The sequence below is a fragment of the Salvelinus fontinalis genome, chromosome 5 (assembly GCF_029448725.1).
Source record: "Salvelinus fontinalis isolate EN_2023a chromosome 5, ASM2944872v1, whole genome shotgun sequence".
NCBI lineage: Eukaryota > Metazoa > Chordata > Actinopteri > Salmoniformes > Salmonidae > Salvelinus > Salvelinus fontinalis.
In genome coordinates this window covers 22,926,384-22,941,120 of record NC_074669.1, presented here as the reverse complement: position 1 = coordinate 22,941,120, position 14,737 = coordinate 22,926,384, and the positions used below count along the sequence as shown (strand labels likewise).

The 14,737-nt window shown below is 44.5% G+C and overlaps 1 protein-coding gene across 7 annotated transcripts in view; it reads right to left on the bottom strand.

Annotated features, from left to right (window-relative positions):
• Nucleotides 1–14,737, bottom strand: part of LOC129855328 (ras-specific guanine nucleotide-releasing factor RalGPS2-like) — a 147,666-nt gene that overhangs the window by 59,011 nt on the left and 73,918 nt on the right. For all 7 annotated transcript variants that reach the window (XM_055922864.1, XM_055922865.1, XM_055922867.1 and 4 more), the window contains 3 exons: nucleotides 3,799–3,888; nucleotides 3,580–3,672; nucleotides 2,740–2,866 (listed from right to left, as the gene is read on the bottom strand). In XM_055922864.1, the coding sequence (XP_055778839.1) occupies nucleotides 2,740–2,866; nucleotides 3,580–3,672; nucleotides 3,799–3,888 (310 nt within the window). The remainder of the gene's footprint in view (nucleotides 1–2,739; nucleotides 2,867–3,579; nucleotides 3,673–3,798; nucleotides 3,889–14,737) is intronic.

Genomic DNA, 14,737 nt, shown 5'->3' with positions numbered 1-14,737 from the left:
TGTGTCCCTTTAGACACATACACAGCTTATTGAATTCAACCAACTCCTCTACTTATGTCAACAGGCCAAATGGGGACCAAACCATTGATTCCCATTCAAAATCTCAGACCACAGTGTGAATTTCAGGTCAGTGTGTGTGCGGGAGTGTATGTGTGTGCCTCTTCCGGTACAGAAAGTCTGCTTAGCCATTTAAGCAGATGCTCTTATCAAGAGCGTCTTACAGTAGTGAGTGCATACATTTTCATACTTTTTGTTGCCCGTGGGAATCAAACCCACAATCCTGGCATTGCAAGTGCCACGCTCTACCAACTGAGCCACACTGGATTCAGCACTTCAACTGAAGATTCCCCTACGACTCAATTCCTATATCCCATTCATCTCTTCTAATATCCCGGACTGTCATATCTCAGAGTCCCATTCCCAAATCCCTTTCCCAGTACTAGGACTGACATAGAGCAAAGGCCCCTCATGACTACTGCCATGGATGCATTTGACTGCTTGAGGGGTTTTGTAAGGTAGCTACCTCAAATAAGCAATCTCCTGTTAGCAGAGCAGCCGTTTGCCTGTTTGTACTATGAGTATTATACATCTCTGGTTTGCACACGCTCAGATGAACAAACCTCTAGTTCTAATAGCAGCAGGGTTCCACGGAACAACACACACAGGTTTGTTTAACTATCCTTGTTGGGAGCAAACAATTGATTCCTATTCAAAATCTTATTTTCCCAAAACCTTAACTCCCAAAACCTTAACTCCCAAAACCTTAACTCCCAAAACCTTAACTCCCAACCCTTAACTCCCAACCCTTAACTCCCAACCCTTAACTCCCAACCCTTAACTCCCAACCCTTAACTCCTAACCCTTAACTCCTAACCCTTAACTCCTAACCCTTAACTCCTAACCCTTAACTCCTAACATAGCCTTTTTCCTTGTGGGGATCGGCGAAATGTCCCCACTTGTCAAAATGTTCCTCGTTTTACTATCCTTGTGAGGACATCCGGTAAAAATAAAACATAACACACACATTCCACTGAAGAACACATACCCTCCAATGAGGGACAACACAGCCACGGTGTGGAAACAGAGCAGAAACACATCACTAAGATACCAGTCAGAGAGGGAAGTCAATCAATCACTCCACACTCTGTGTACACACACACACGGTATGGCTGCTTCTACTGTATACAGAGTGTGGAGTGATTGTAAGAGAGCGCACTATTCCTGCCTTTTCCCATTCACATGTACCACAAGAGGAACTACAGAGAATCACCAGTTTTACTAGAGCTAATAAAATAAGAAACATTCCATCTAGTCGTCAAAGGAAAAACAGAACAAACAAACAACCACACACACAGAGAGAGACAGTGAGAGAGCGGGAGTGAGGGGGAGGGAGAGAGGTGAAGAGAGCGAGAGAGCAAGAGAAAACAAGAGAAAGAAAGTGAGCGATTGCGAGAAGACGGATGTGTTTTCCCCCTGTAGTTCATAGGGGATTCCTGGGCCTTGTTAGTGCTCAGTAAGACAGTCTGTGCTGCCAGCTCTCAACGAGGAAAAGAAGGAAAGAAAGGGGGAATAAATATAAAATGATGAAGCAGAGGAAAAATAAATAACATGTGACTTTTAATGATTTCTCCATGACTCATGTGTTAGTCCAGCTATGAGCGGCACATGGGTCAGTGTTTCCGCTGCAGTCATTTAGCTGTGGCGCCGCGCCACAGCAAAATCATTGCCGTCACGGCAAAAAAATATGGAACAACATGTGTAAAAACAATTCAAACCCCATTATATATTTACCTAGTCGGCTTGTTGGTGTGCGTTCTATGCGAGATAAATATTTCTCTCAAGGCGCATTCAAGTGGCGAGTGCCATGGGGAGAGAAACATTCTCAGACAGTCAATGCACAACAATTCTTAACGCAATCGTGAGGAACCCAGCTTTCCATTCATACTTTATTTCTCAACTCCAAAATATGCGCAAACTGCACCATTTTAAACTCAGAGTTTTTTTTAGCAGGGGCATGGTTAAGCACATTACAGCTCTGCAATTTGCAGTGAGTGCATAGGTGAGAGTAAATTGTAGGGCAACTTGGGGAAAATTGCCACCCTACCGCAAAATATTTTTGGGGGAGTGACTTAAATTGTGATGAGACAGATTAAATGTTTAGTTGAGCAATAGTGGTGGCAACCAGGGAAAGTGTTAGGGGATGATTATTTATTTTTAACATTAAGTGGTTTGTGTGGGGTACAGGCAGGGGCCGTTTTACCCCAAGTTACCCTAACAGGTAGGCCTACATTATATTCACTGTGTTCATGCTAGTTTTTTGGGACATAGCATCATATTGATGAATTGTAACTAGTTAAAAGATTACACTTGGGGATCTAGCTAATGATGAGCTCAATAGGGTAAATGCAGATAGGCAACCCCATTCTTCAGCCTATTTATTTCTAGCCACTATGCTGCATCAGTTGGGCTACAGGTGATAATGCTGATTGCTAATTGCATACCTGATCATATGGACCATGCATAAGCTATATGCATGGTTCAATATGTTAAAATAATTGTAACAATACGTTTTTGGCCTCATTTCTAAAGGTGGAAATTATATTTTAGATGGTGTCAGTATACTTTTATTTCCATTCATTTTAGAGTAGAAAGTCCCTTTAAAAAGTCACCAGAACTGAGCTTCTCAGTCCTACATCAAATGGCAGGGAGAATAACGACGGGAAAGTGTCTGCATCTTACCCAGGTATGGTATGCAGGAGTTCATGCTCTGGCTGCGTATGTAGTCTCTCAGGCGCTTGTAGTTGTCTTCTTTGGCCATGAGATACTCCAACCTCTCAAACGTTGCTTTGTCCTTCCGACTCAACAACTACACAGAGACAGAGAGAGTTGAATTATTGTACACATACAGAGAATTAATTCAACATTCACAGACTAAATAAATAAAAATGGGAACATATGAAAGCAAAGGCCAAGGGAGCAAGTGAGAAAGGGATAAAAAGAGGGGGGAAAGAGCTCAAATCTGGACGTAAGAAGCACAATATCCAACCTGGAGCCAGGAATATTGTTGTGGCGGGGGAACTGGGGATAATTTCCCTGGAATGGCCTCATTGTGATTCAAATTCATTCACTCTAATTTATTAATTTTCCGGTCACTTCAGAGTGCAATATAATACCGTGCATTACCCGGCAAGCTAAGTCTGGTTTTCAGCCTTGCCAGAAAGTGAGAGAGTGCGTGAGAGAGAGCGAGAGAGTGTGAGAGAGAAATAAAGCGAGAGAGTGACCAGTGTGCGAGAGAGTGAGTGAGAGTTTGTGTATGAGAGTTTATTTTTTACAGGGACAGTGCACGTTAAATCAATGTTCTCGCTGAAGTTTCTGCACATATGCTTCATATACACAAAACCAGTAGATATTCCAGTAATGACCATGTAATGACTTATGACTGGTGAGATAAAGACAATTTACATCTGCCACTGCTCTACAACACACCGTCAACACATTTTCAACCAACTCAGTTTTTTGTAAGGTGCGGTTAGAGAAAGACCATTGTTTTGAGATGCATGGACACACACAGTAACTCACCGCCCACGTCTTGGAGAGTCTATAGATGGGAGCGCTTTGTAGGCCCGACACCACAGCCATCACTGCATGCAGATTGTTTATGTCACACAGTTTCTGTTGGGAACAGAGAACACTCGAAATGTATACACACACATTTGCATTACTATAGGTTTATTGTCCACTCATGTGGAAATGAACCAAGAATCTGTTGAGAATAAACAGTAGTGTTGTGTTCCTTACCTTGGCAGTTCGGATGTACAGACTGAGTACCTCAGCTCTGATCTTCAGGGTCTGAGCATGAAGGATCTCCCTCACCACCCAGAAAGTTGTCTGGAGACACAATCAATCAATTTGTTATTTTGCATAGCACAAAGTGATTAACGGCACCTGACACAGATGGTTAAACAGGACTTCCCAACAGAGTAGACAAACACACTCATACATGTGATTGCGGACTAAACATAACAGCTATTTAACATCAGGTATAATGTTCCTTCAGGACAGACTCAGACTACATCACACAGGTCAGATCACAATGTCTGCAGAGAAGCTGAACTAATGGGAATGTTCATCAGATTAGCTGTTCTGTCTGCAATGCTGTCTTTGGGGGAAACAAGAGCACTGGAGGAGAAGAGGGGTAGGAGGGCTACTGGAATGGAGGAAAGTTCAGACTCCAGCCAGTGGTAGAAGAAACGTTTCTATTTTTAATACCCTCACTCTCCAAGTTAGGCATACTGTACCTCGTTTCAAAATAGGCCATCATTGCTGTCAATCGTGAATGATAATTATTTACATTTTATCGGCGAAACGGCATCTGCATGCCAATAATTTGATCACAATCAGTTTCATGGGAATATGCATGTAGATCTTCTTGAATGACTGTTTTAAAGCAGATGTGTTAAACTATTAGCCTTTCTTGCTAGCAGATACCCATTCATTTATTTATAATCCCAGCAACCCATCCCCGCAGGAGGCCTTTTGCCTTTTGGTAGGCCATCATTGTAAATAAGAATTTGTTCTTAACTGACTTGCCTAGTTAAATAAAGGTTAAATAAAATACACCTCCAGTTATTGCGCTAACACTAGTTAGCATTGGCTCATGAAACTACCACTATCTTCCTTCACACTGGAAACTGAGACATAAAGATGGTATCCCTTTAAAAATAGGATAGGAACTGCTCGTGATTATTTTTTCAATGTTCTGATTGGTCAAAGTGGACAAGCCTCTGACCGGCCTCTGCAGTACACACAAGTAGCCTACAGCTCTTCATCATTCTCGACACCGCCAGAGAGGAGACGTGGAACAAACCACCATTTACCTACCTCTAGGTTGCTATAAATATTTATATGGTTTGTCATACTATAATTTTTATGTAATTTGTGGTAATTAACTATAAATCATACATAAATTACCAGAATTCAATTTCCAAAAATAGTTTGACCAGCTCTGTGTATACATAAAAAAAAATATGTAGGGGAGCACTGCTGCCCCATGATCCAGCAGCACTACACCAGCTGATGTATCAACAGCTACCCATAAAAGGTATGTAAGAGAATGTGGTCAGAGTGTGTGTGTGTGTGTGTGTGTGTGTGTGTGTGTGTGTGTGTGTGTGTGTGTGTGTGTGTGTGAGAGAGAACCCCCCGACAGAACAAAGTGATCTGACCAATATATCAATTGGCCAAGAGCTCAACGTCAATGAATTGGTCAGTGTCTGGTCCAACCACCCTCAGGAGAGAGGGGAGGGAAGAGGAATGGAAAGATGGAAGAGGAGTGGTAATGGTGGGAAAATAAGCTGATATCAAACATCCTGAGTCTTTTATAGTCTAAAGCTGTCTGTACACTGTGTTCCAGAGAGAGAAAGATAGAGGGGAGAGAGAGCAAGAGAGAGAAACAAATAGAAAACAGAAAGACATGGAAGGTCTGCGAAGAAAAACGATGTAAGCACTGTGGGTTGGGTGAACTAGAGAATGAGCAGCACTTCATACTAAACTGCTCCAATGACTCAGAGGTATTCATCTCCTGAAATTTAAAGAAAGCATTTCAGGATTTCTTGAACTGCATGTTGAGAAGAAAAAAAAAATCTGCATTTTGTTAGGTGAAAACATAGAGGCTGCTGCAGTGTGTCCTGGCCTGTCATAAGAAAAGTGACAATAGCTCCCACCATGTCATGTACATGACCCCTTCTAGATTTAATTTCTCAATTGTTGCAGTTTTCCTTTTTGTGTATTATTTATGTACAGTATAATTGTTTTTGTTGATATTCAAATTGTTTGTCACACATACTGTTCATTTGTGTCATACTTCATATACATTGCTTTGGAAACAGTGGCAAACACCCATTCATGCCAATAAAGCATTTATTTAATTGAATTGAGAGAAAAAGTATGTAAGAGAGAGCGAGAGCCTGAGAGAGGAGAGGAGAAAAAGAGAGATAGTGAGGAAGCGAGAGACAGACGGAGAGAGACAGAGTGATCAGCGTGGATCAGAGAGATCTAGAGCGCTGATGTCACCTAACCTACCCACAGGAAAAACAAAGGAAATATGCACTTCACCAAATGTATATCCTGCCTGTCTGTGTAATAGACCAATACATCAATATGTCATCAACTATACACAATACTGACGCTCCCTGAAGTCAGCTTTGTCTATCCGTTACTTTCCCTGTGCAGCCATATCTCACTTTTCTCCATCCCTCTCTTACACTTCCAACTCGCTTGCTTCATCTTCCCATCTCCCCAGGAGTCCCTCTCTTCCTCCCACTCCCTTTCCCTCTTCCCTTCTCCAAATCTTTAGGTCCTCCCTTCTTCAGAGTGTTTGTGATCATGGTTCTACTGTACGTGCAGGGTTGTGCGGATGAGAATCCCAGACAGGCCCAGAGGGGGGAAGCAACATGGGGAAGGGAGGGGAGGGGCTGCTCTGGTTAACAGACTGACCAAACCCCCCACAGGGACAGTGTGAGTGTGTGTGATATCAGCTTACTGCAGGTGGCTCTGCATAGAAAACCACTGTGGGAAAAATGTACTGCTACACTCCGGCACCATTGAGGGTCACAGCCATACAAGAGATTAAAGTGGTTGGAGAGTTGCAGGGTAGGAACATAACTTTTCCACCCCCCTAACATCCTCCACACACACAACTTTGTTTTTGTGAATTATCAGTTTTTTTTGGAAAGTACATGTATTCCTATTCCAAACCCTTATTTACCAAACCCTTACCCCAAACTTAACTCATAAACCTAATCCCCGAAGCCTAAAATAGTGTGTGCGCGCCCTCATATGTCGATGTGTGTGCACTCTACAGGCCAGGACAGAGGAAAGAGCAGAGGCTCTCAGTTGTCTTTCCAGTAGTGTTTATGATCTTATAAATCCCTGTTATTTCAGGCTGCTCTGCTCCAACTCTGCAATCATCATAAATAACATGGAACATGGAGACACCAGCTGATAGCTGCAGATTAGTTCTGTAATAGGCTGAGTCTCTCATAAAAGCACCAGAGGACTGGAGAGTTTACGGTAGCTCCATCTCACTGCCTGGGTGCTGAAGAGGCTACAGCTGGGCATGGCTAGGGTCAGGGGCTAATTTATTTTATACAAGACGCACATTTTCCCCTCTCCTCCTGACTGCATGTGCTGCCATAGAAATAGAATGAATAGAATGGGCATCCCCATTCAAGTCAAGGATGGCATAATGGCTAGACTTGTGACCATTGCAAGGAGCAAAGCAGGAAATAAAAGCAGGAAGTAAAGGCAGGAAGTGTACCCATCAATACATGCTGTCATTTGCTAATTCAACATTACAAAAATGACACTCCAGTGCATGAGGCACATCAGTTATTTGAATGAACATTCTACATGACATTGGAAATGATTGCATCACAATACCAGGCAGCCATTGCAAGTGTACCCATGAGAATACTAGTCAAATAGAAGTGTTAAAAAGGCCTATTGAACTTGAACAGAACAATGGAAGAGCAATTGAAACGCATGGGGGAAAGGGCTGTGGGGGAAAGATCCTGAGTCGCCTCATTGACCCCCAGAAAAATTAGCTTACATTTAGGCTATTGTGTATTTCACACTATGTTGAGGCAAAAGTCTGAGTTTAATGCTTGTATGGATGTCAACCCCAACACATGTTCATGTCATTGTTACCAATAAACTGCATTACAGTTTTTTTTTTTTTAAATGACTGACTAGCTAACCAGCTTATACGAACAGGAGTTAGGATTTAGCAGTCACTTCAAAACATTAAAATTAACAACTTCTACATGTCATGGCTGACAACACCATTATCCCAGAAATCCTAGACCCACTCCAATTTGCATACCGCCACAGATCCACAGATGATGAAATCTATATTGCACTCCACACTTCCCTTTCCCACCTGAACAAAAGGAACACCTATGTGAGAATGCTGTTTATTGACTACAGCTCAGCGTTCAACACCATAGTGCCCTCAAAGCTCATCACTAAGCTAAGGGCCCTGGGACTAAACACCTCGATCTGCAAATGGATCCTGGAATTTCTGACGGGCCACCCCTAGGTGGTAAGGGTAGATAACACATCCCCCACACTGATCCTCAATACAACAGTGGTAGGCCTGATCACCGACAAAGATGACAGCCTATAGGGAGGAGGTCAGAGACCTGGCAGTGTGGTACTAGGACAACAACCTTAAAAAGTTCTACAACCTCAAAAGGTTCTACAGTTGCACCATCAAGAGCATCCTGACTGGTTGCATCATTGCCTGGTCATTGCCTGACAACAGCTCTGCCTCCGACCACAAGGCACTACAGTGGGTAGTGCGTATGGCCCAGTACATCATTGGGGCCAAGCTTCCTGCCATCCAGGACCTCTACACCAGGCGGTCTCAGAGGAAGGCCCTAAAAATTGTCAAAGACCCCAGCCGCCCTAGTCATAGACTGTTCTCTCTGCTACCACACGGCAAGCAGTGCCGGAGCGTCAAGTCTAGGTCCAAAAGAGTTCTTAACAGCTTCTACCCCCAAGCAATAAAAGACTCCTGAACAGCTAAACAAATGGCTACCCCGACCCCCCCCCCCCCCCCCCCATTTTACACTGCTGCTACTCTGTTTATTATCTATGCATTGTCACTTTACCTCTACATATTACCTCAACTAACCAGTGTCCCGCACCTTGACTCTGTACCAGTACCCTCTGTATATAGCCTCGCTATTGTTATTTTACTGCTGCTCTTTAATTATTTTGTTACTTTTATTTTGAATTTTTTATTTATTCATCCATTTTTTACTTAACACTTATTTTTCTTAAAACAGCATTGTTGGTTAAGGGCTTGTAAGTAAGCATTTCACTGTTCTATTCAGAGCATGTGACAAATAACATTTGATTTGAAAACAGACAACAATATTCAAAATCGTCCCTAAGCAACCACATTGTGGGCCTGTTACAATACATAAATCATGAAGGAATTGAGGAATATCCACTTTGTAAGATCATATTTATTGAATGTGCGGCAATCTGGTCAATGGAATGTCTGCGTTTCATTGACGCCTTACCGCATTTATTGCCAGGGTTAGAGGTTCCAAGCTCTATTCATATGTGAGCTGCTGCAGGGAAGGGGGCGTTGCCTAGACAACCAAAGACTTGTTTGCTACAACACCTTGCTTGTTTCACATTGTTACTGGAGAAACCGACACAACCGAATGAATGCCCTGCCGTCCTGTCTTCCGTCAGCTGTTCATTCCACACACAAAAAATGATATTTTTGTTTTTTATGGATGAAATGGATGCATTTTCAAGACCGAGTTCATCCATTACCGTCGGTTACACGGTAATTGTGCAAATCCTAGCCATCGCACCTGTAGACTTCCAGTCATTGCGCTAACACTAATTTGCATTGGCTCGTGAAATGAACGCTAACTCCATTCATACTGCACACAGAGACATAAAAATGGTATCTACATTAAATCCTTACCCTCTAATAAATCTCCTGGGGAGGATGGCTTCCCTCCAGAGTTCTATAAAGAATTTAGGGAGCTGTTGGTCCCCTACCTTATGGAGGTACTTAAAAAAGCCAAGGAAGACAACTGCTTTCCAGAGTCTTTCTCTCAAGCAGTGATTATTGTAATCCACAAGAAAGGGAAAAACCTGCTAAAGTGCGCCTCCTATAGACCAGTCTCTCTCCTTAACACAGATTGTAAACTGGTCACCAAGATGCTATCTAAGAGACTGGAGTCATGTCTTCCCCTGTTGGTCAACCCAGATCAGACTGGCTTCATAATTAATAGATTGTCCTCCAATAATCTCAGATGGTTCTTTGATATAATTCACCTTGCTAACAAAAACAAAATACCCAGTCTCCCTCGACGCTGAAAAGGCCTTTGATAGGGTTGAATGGCCATACCTCTTTCGCGTCTTGGAAAAGTTTGGTTTAGGTACCGTTTTTGTAAATTTGATAAAATCACTCTACAAATCTCATAAAGCTAGGATTGCTACCAATGGGATTACTTCCTCCTCTTTCCCTCTCTATAGGGGGAACAGATAAGGTTGCCCAATTAGCCCCCACCTCTTTGCCCTCGCCATCGAACCGTTGGCTGAGGCTATTAGAACGTGCCCTGACATACATGGCTTTGAGGTGGGCCCCCATACCCATAAATTATCACTCTTTGCGAACGACCTTATCTTATTTCTAACAAACCCAGAACACTCCCTCTCTCACTTGCAGATCCTACTACAGTGTTATAGTTCTTTCTCTGGATATAAGGTCAATTTTGATAAAAGCGAAATCTTACCGTTGTCTGTCTTTGACCATCATACCATCAAGCACAAGTTTCCTTTTAGATGGTCGCCTATGGGCTTCACATATTTGGGCATAATGGTGGATGGTAATCTGAACAACCTCTATAAACTCAATCTGGCCAGCTTGTTGCAAAAGGTGGAGGGTGACCTTTGTAAATGGATGGACTTACCTCTCACTCTACTGGGTAGAATCAATGTAATTAAAATGAATGTCCTGCCCAGATTTCTATATCTGTTTCAATCTCTCCCTATCCCTGTTCCCGCAGCATTCTTTTCCTCTCTCGACAAGCTGACCAGACGGTTTATCTGGCACGGCAAAACCCCTAGGGTTGGCCTGGATAAACTGACCCTTGATTACAGTCAAGGGGGCTTAAACCTCACCAATTTTAGAATGTACTACTGGGCTGCGCGGTCTAGGTTTCTGGCTCAGAGGTTTGACAATGGTCCCTCCCCCTCATGGTTGAACATTGAAAAGCTTGAGGTAAATGATGACACTGGGGCAGAATTGTTTTACAAATGGTACAGAAAATCTATAAAAACCACCACAGACAACCCTTTAATCATACATTCTGTCCTGGCATGGTGCAAACTGCATGAGCTGTTCGGACAAGGGGGATTCCTTTCCCCTAAAACCCCTTTATGGAACAATAGATTGATTCCTATGTTTTTCCAGAATAGTAACTTTAGACCATGGTCTGATAAGGGGATCACTCTTCTGGAACATTGTTACGAGGAGGGAGTTCTTATGTCTTTTGATCAGCTGAAACAGAAATACCACTTGCCTAACAGGGACTTCTTTAGCTACCTACAACTACGAAACTTTATTAGGGTGACTCAAGGGACAATGGAACCTACCTAAGATGTCACCTATTGAACAACTCTGCCACGCAGACCAACCACTGTTCAAGACCATTTCCCGTGTTTACAATGCACTTATGTCAGGACTAACACTGCCTGAGCTAGATAAACCCCGACTTAATGGGAAAAAGACCTGGGTATTGATCTTGATGAGGGTCTATGGAGTGACCTATGCAGGGATGGTGTTACATCCACATTGAACTCCAGATACAGACTAATCCAGTTTAATTTCCTCCATCAGCTCTATATCACCCCATCTAGACTGCACAAGTTCAACCCTGATATATCCTCCCTATGTTTTAGATGTGGCTCAGATGAAGGAACATTCCTCCATTCCACTTGGCAGTGTTCAAAACTACACGGTTTCTGGCAGGGGTATGCAATACAATATCCTCAATTCACGGGGTTGCATTCCCTTTAGACCTGGGGGTCTGTCTACTGGGCAACTTTACTAAACACTGATCTTAGGCAAAGCCATACTATAAAGCTAACAGAAATATTGCTAGCGATTGCCAAGAAATGTATTGCCTTGAAATGGAAATTGGATTCCTCCCTGCCAGTTGCAATGTGGCTATCGGAAGGTAATAGTTGTATCCCACTGGAGAAAATTACTTACTGCTTGAGGAATAAGTTAGACATTTTACAGAATTTGGCAACCTTTTATTGACTATATGGAGAATCTCCCCCCACAACACATTGATTGAATCTCTATATAATCCTTATATAATGTTTCACACGTAATGTATAATAAGTAGCCTATGGCAGGTGACCATACGATCCAATGTCTCATTATTATTATATGTTTGTATATATAATTAGTTTTATTTTTTCTTTGTTACGCTCGTCTGTTACTGTCACTTTGTCCTATTGTTGTCTAATATCTTTTCACTTTTGTCTTGAATGTTTTTAATTGGAAAATGCAAAAAATATATATATATATATTAATAAAATAAAAAAAATGGTATCCACAAGTTCATCTGACTCTGGGTAAGTAGAACAAACAAATATTGCCGTATCCCTTTAAATAGCCACTCCGTTACCGCCAGCCATACCCCCAGTCTCCTCCCAGGCCCCTCCAGCCATACCCCCAGTCTCCTCCCAGGCCCCTCCAGCCATACCCCCAGTCTCCTCCCAGGCCCCTCCAGCCATACCCCCAGTCTCTTCCCAGGGCCCCTCCAGTCTCTTCCCAGGGCCCCTCCAGTCTCTTCCCAGGGCCCCTCCAGTCTCTTCCCAGGGCCCCTCCAGTCTCTTCCCAGGGCCCCTCCAGTCTCTTCCCAGGGCCCCTCCAGTCTCTTCCCAGGGCCCCTCCAGTCTCTTCCCAGGGCCCCTCCAGTCTCTTCCCAGGGCCCCTCCAGTCTCTTCCCAGGGCCCCTCCAGTCTCTTCCCAGGGCCCCTCCAGTCTCTTCCCAGGGCCCCTCCAGTCTCTTCCCAGGGCCCCTCCAGCCTCTTCCCAGGGCCCCTCCAGCCTCTTCCCAGGGCCCCTCCAGCCTCTTCCCAGGGCCCCTCCAGCCTTACCCCAGGGCCCCTCCAGCCTTACCCCAGGGCCCCTCCAGCCTTACCCCAGGGCCCCTCCAGCCTTACCCCAGGGCCCCTCCAGCCTTACCCCAGGGCCCCTCCAGCCTTACCCCAGGGCCCCTCCAGCCTTACCCCAGGGCCCCTCCAGCCTTACCCCAGGGCCCCTCCAGCCTTACCCCAGGGCCCCTCCAGCCTTACCCCAGGGCCCCTCCAGCCTTACCCCAGGGCCCCTCCAGCCTTACCCCAGGGCCCCTCCAGCCTTACCCCAGGGCCCCTCCAGCCTTACCCCAGGGCCCCTCCAGCCTTACCCCAGGGCCCCTCCAGCCTTACCCCAGGGCCCCTCCAGCCTTACCCCAGGGCCCCTCCAGCCTTACCCCAGGGCCCCTCCAGCCTTACCCCAGGGCCCCTCCAGCCTTACCCCAGGGCCCCTCCAGCCCGCTCTAGCCTTACCTCAACCCCCATTCACCCAGAACATTATCTACCCTTCTCCAACCTTCTTTAGCTCTACACCTAACCTCCCCCATCCCCTTTAATCCTTTTCACTTCTCTTCATCCCTAAACCATCCTCTCCTTCCCTATCCACTACATCCCACTCTATACCTACCCCTCGTCAGTCATACCAACCTACACTACATAACCAAAAGTATGTGGGCACCTGCTAATCGAACATCTCATTCCAAACAGTTGACCGGGGTTTTACAGTTTGACAAACTGACTTGTTGGAAAGGTGGCATCCTCTGATGGTGCCACGTTGAAAGTCACTGAGCTCTTCAGTAAGGCCATTCTACTGCCAATGTTTGTCTATGGAGATTGTATGGCTGTGTACTCGACTTTATGCAACTATCAGCAACGGGTGTAGCGGAAATAGTTTTGTGTATATGGTGTATATACTCAATCCAAAACCGTAATCTATCCAGTGTTTTCAGAACAACATGAAGAAATGGCAAAGCAGTATGGAGATAGCTCAAATTAAATGGTATTTGTTACATGCTTAGTAAACAGATGTAGACTAACATTGAAATGCTTACTTACGGGCCCTTCCCAACAAAGCAGAGATCTTTATTTTTTTCAAATAATAGGGAAAAGAAATGCATTACATATATTTTTTTTAAGAATTCTACTTTTTACCCCCTTTTCGTGATATCTTATTGGTACAGTAGTTAGTCTTGTCACATCACTGCAACTCCCGTACGGACTCGGGAGAGGCGAAAGTCGAGAGCCATGCGTCCTCCGAAACACAACCCTGCCAAGCCGTACTGCTTTTTGACACAGTGCTCGCTTAACCCGGAAGACAGCCGCGCCAATATGTCGGAGGAAACACTGTCCAACTGGCGACCGTGTCAGCATGCATGCGCCCGGCCCGCCACAGGAGTTGCTAGAGCGTGATGGAACAAAGAAATCTCGGCCTGCCAAACCCTCCCCTAACCCAGACGACACAGCCCGGGATCTAACCCGGATCGATAGTGACACCTCTAGCACTAACTTGGCTATATACACAGTGTACCAGTACAGAGTCGATGTGCAGGGACACGAGGTAATTGAGGTAGATATGTACAAATAGGTAGGGATAAAGTGGCTAGGCAACAGGATAGATAATAAACAGTAACAGCAGCGTATGTGATGAGTCAAAAGAGTTAGTGCAAAAAAGGTCAATTCAGATAATAGTTAGTCTGGTTTACTATTTATCTAACAACCTATGGGTTTGAGCATTACTGAAAGATGGCAGCCTTCCCCTTGTCATCCAAAGCCTGCTGCCAATAACAGAGTTGAAGGAAGACTGCTAAGACTGGAGCTCATGCTAAGGACCTCTCCCTGCCTAAGCCCCATTATTCACAAGGCTCCTTTTACTTGGCTGATGCCGGCCTGCCTGCCGGCCGGCTGGCCCTGTGATGTGCAGCTAACTAACATCTGTAACGGCCGTTTGGGGAACTTTCCACAGAAACACATTCCTCTAACATCATCTCATACGGAGTCTGCGGGGTCTTAAAGACACTCTTAAAGGGGCAGGGAGAAGATGGAGGGTAGTAAAGACATT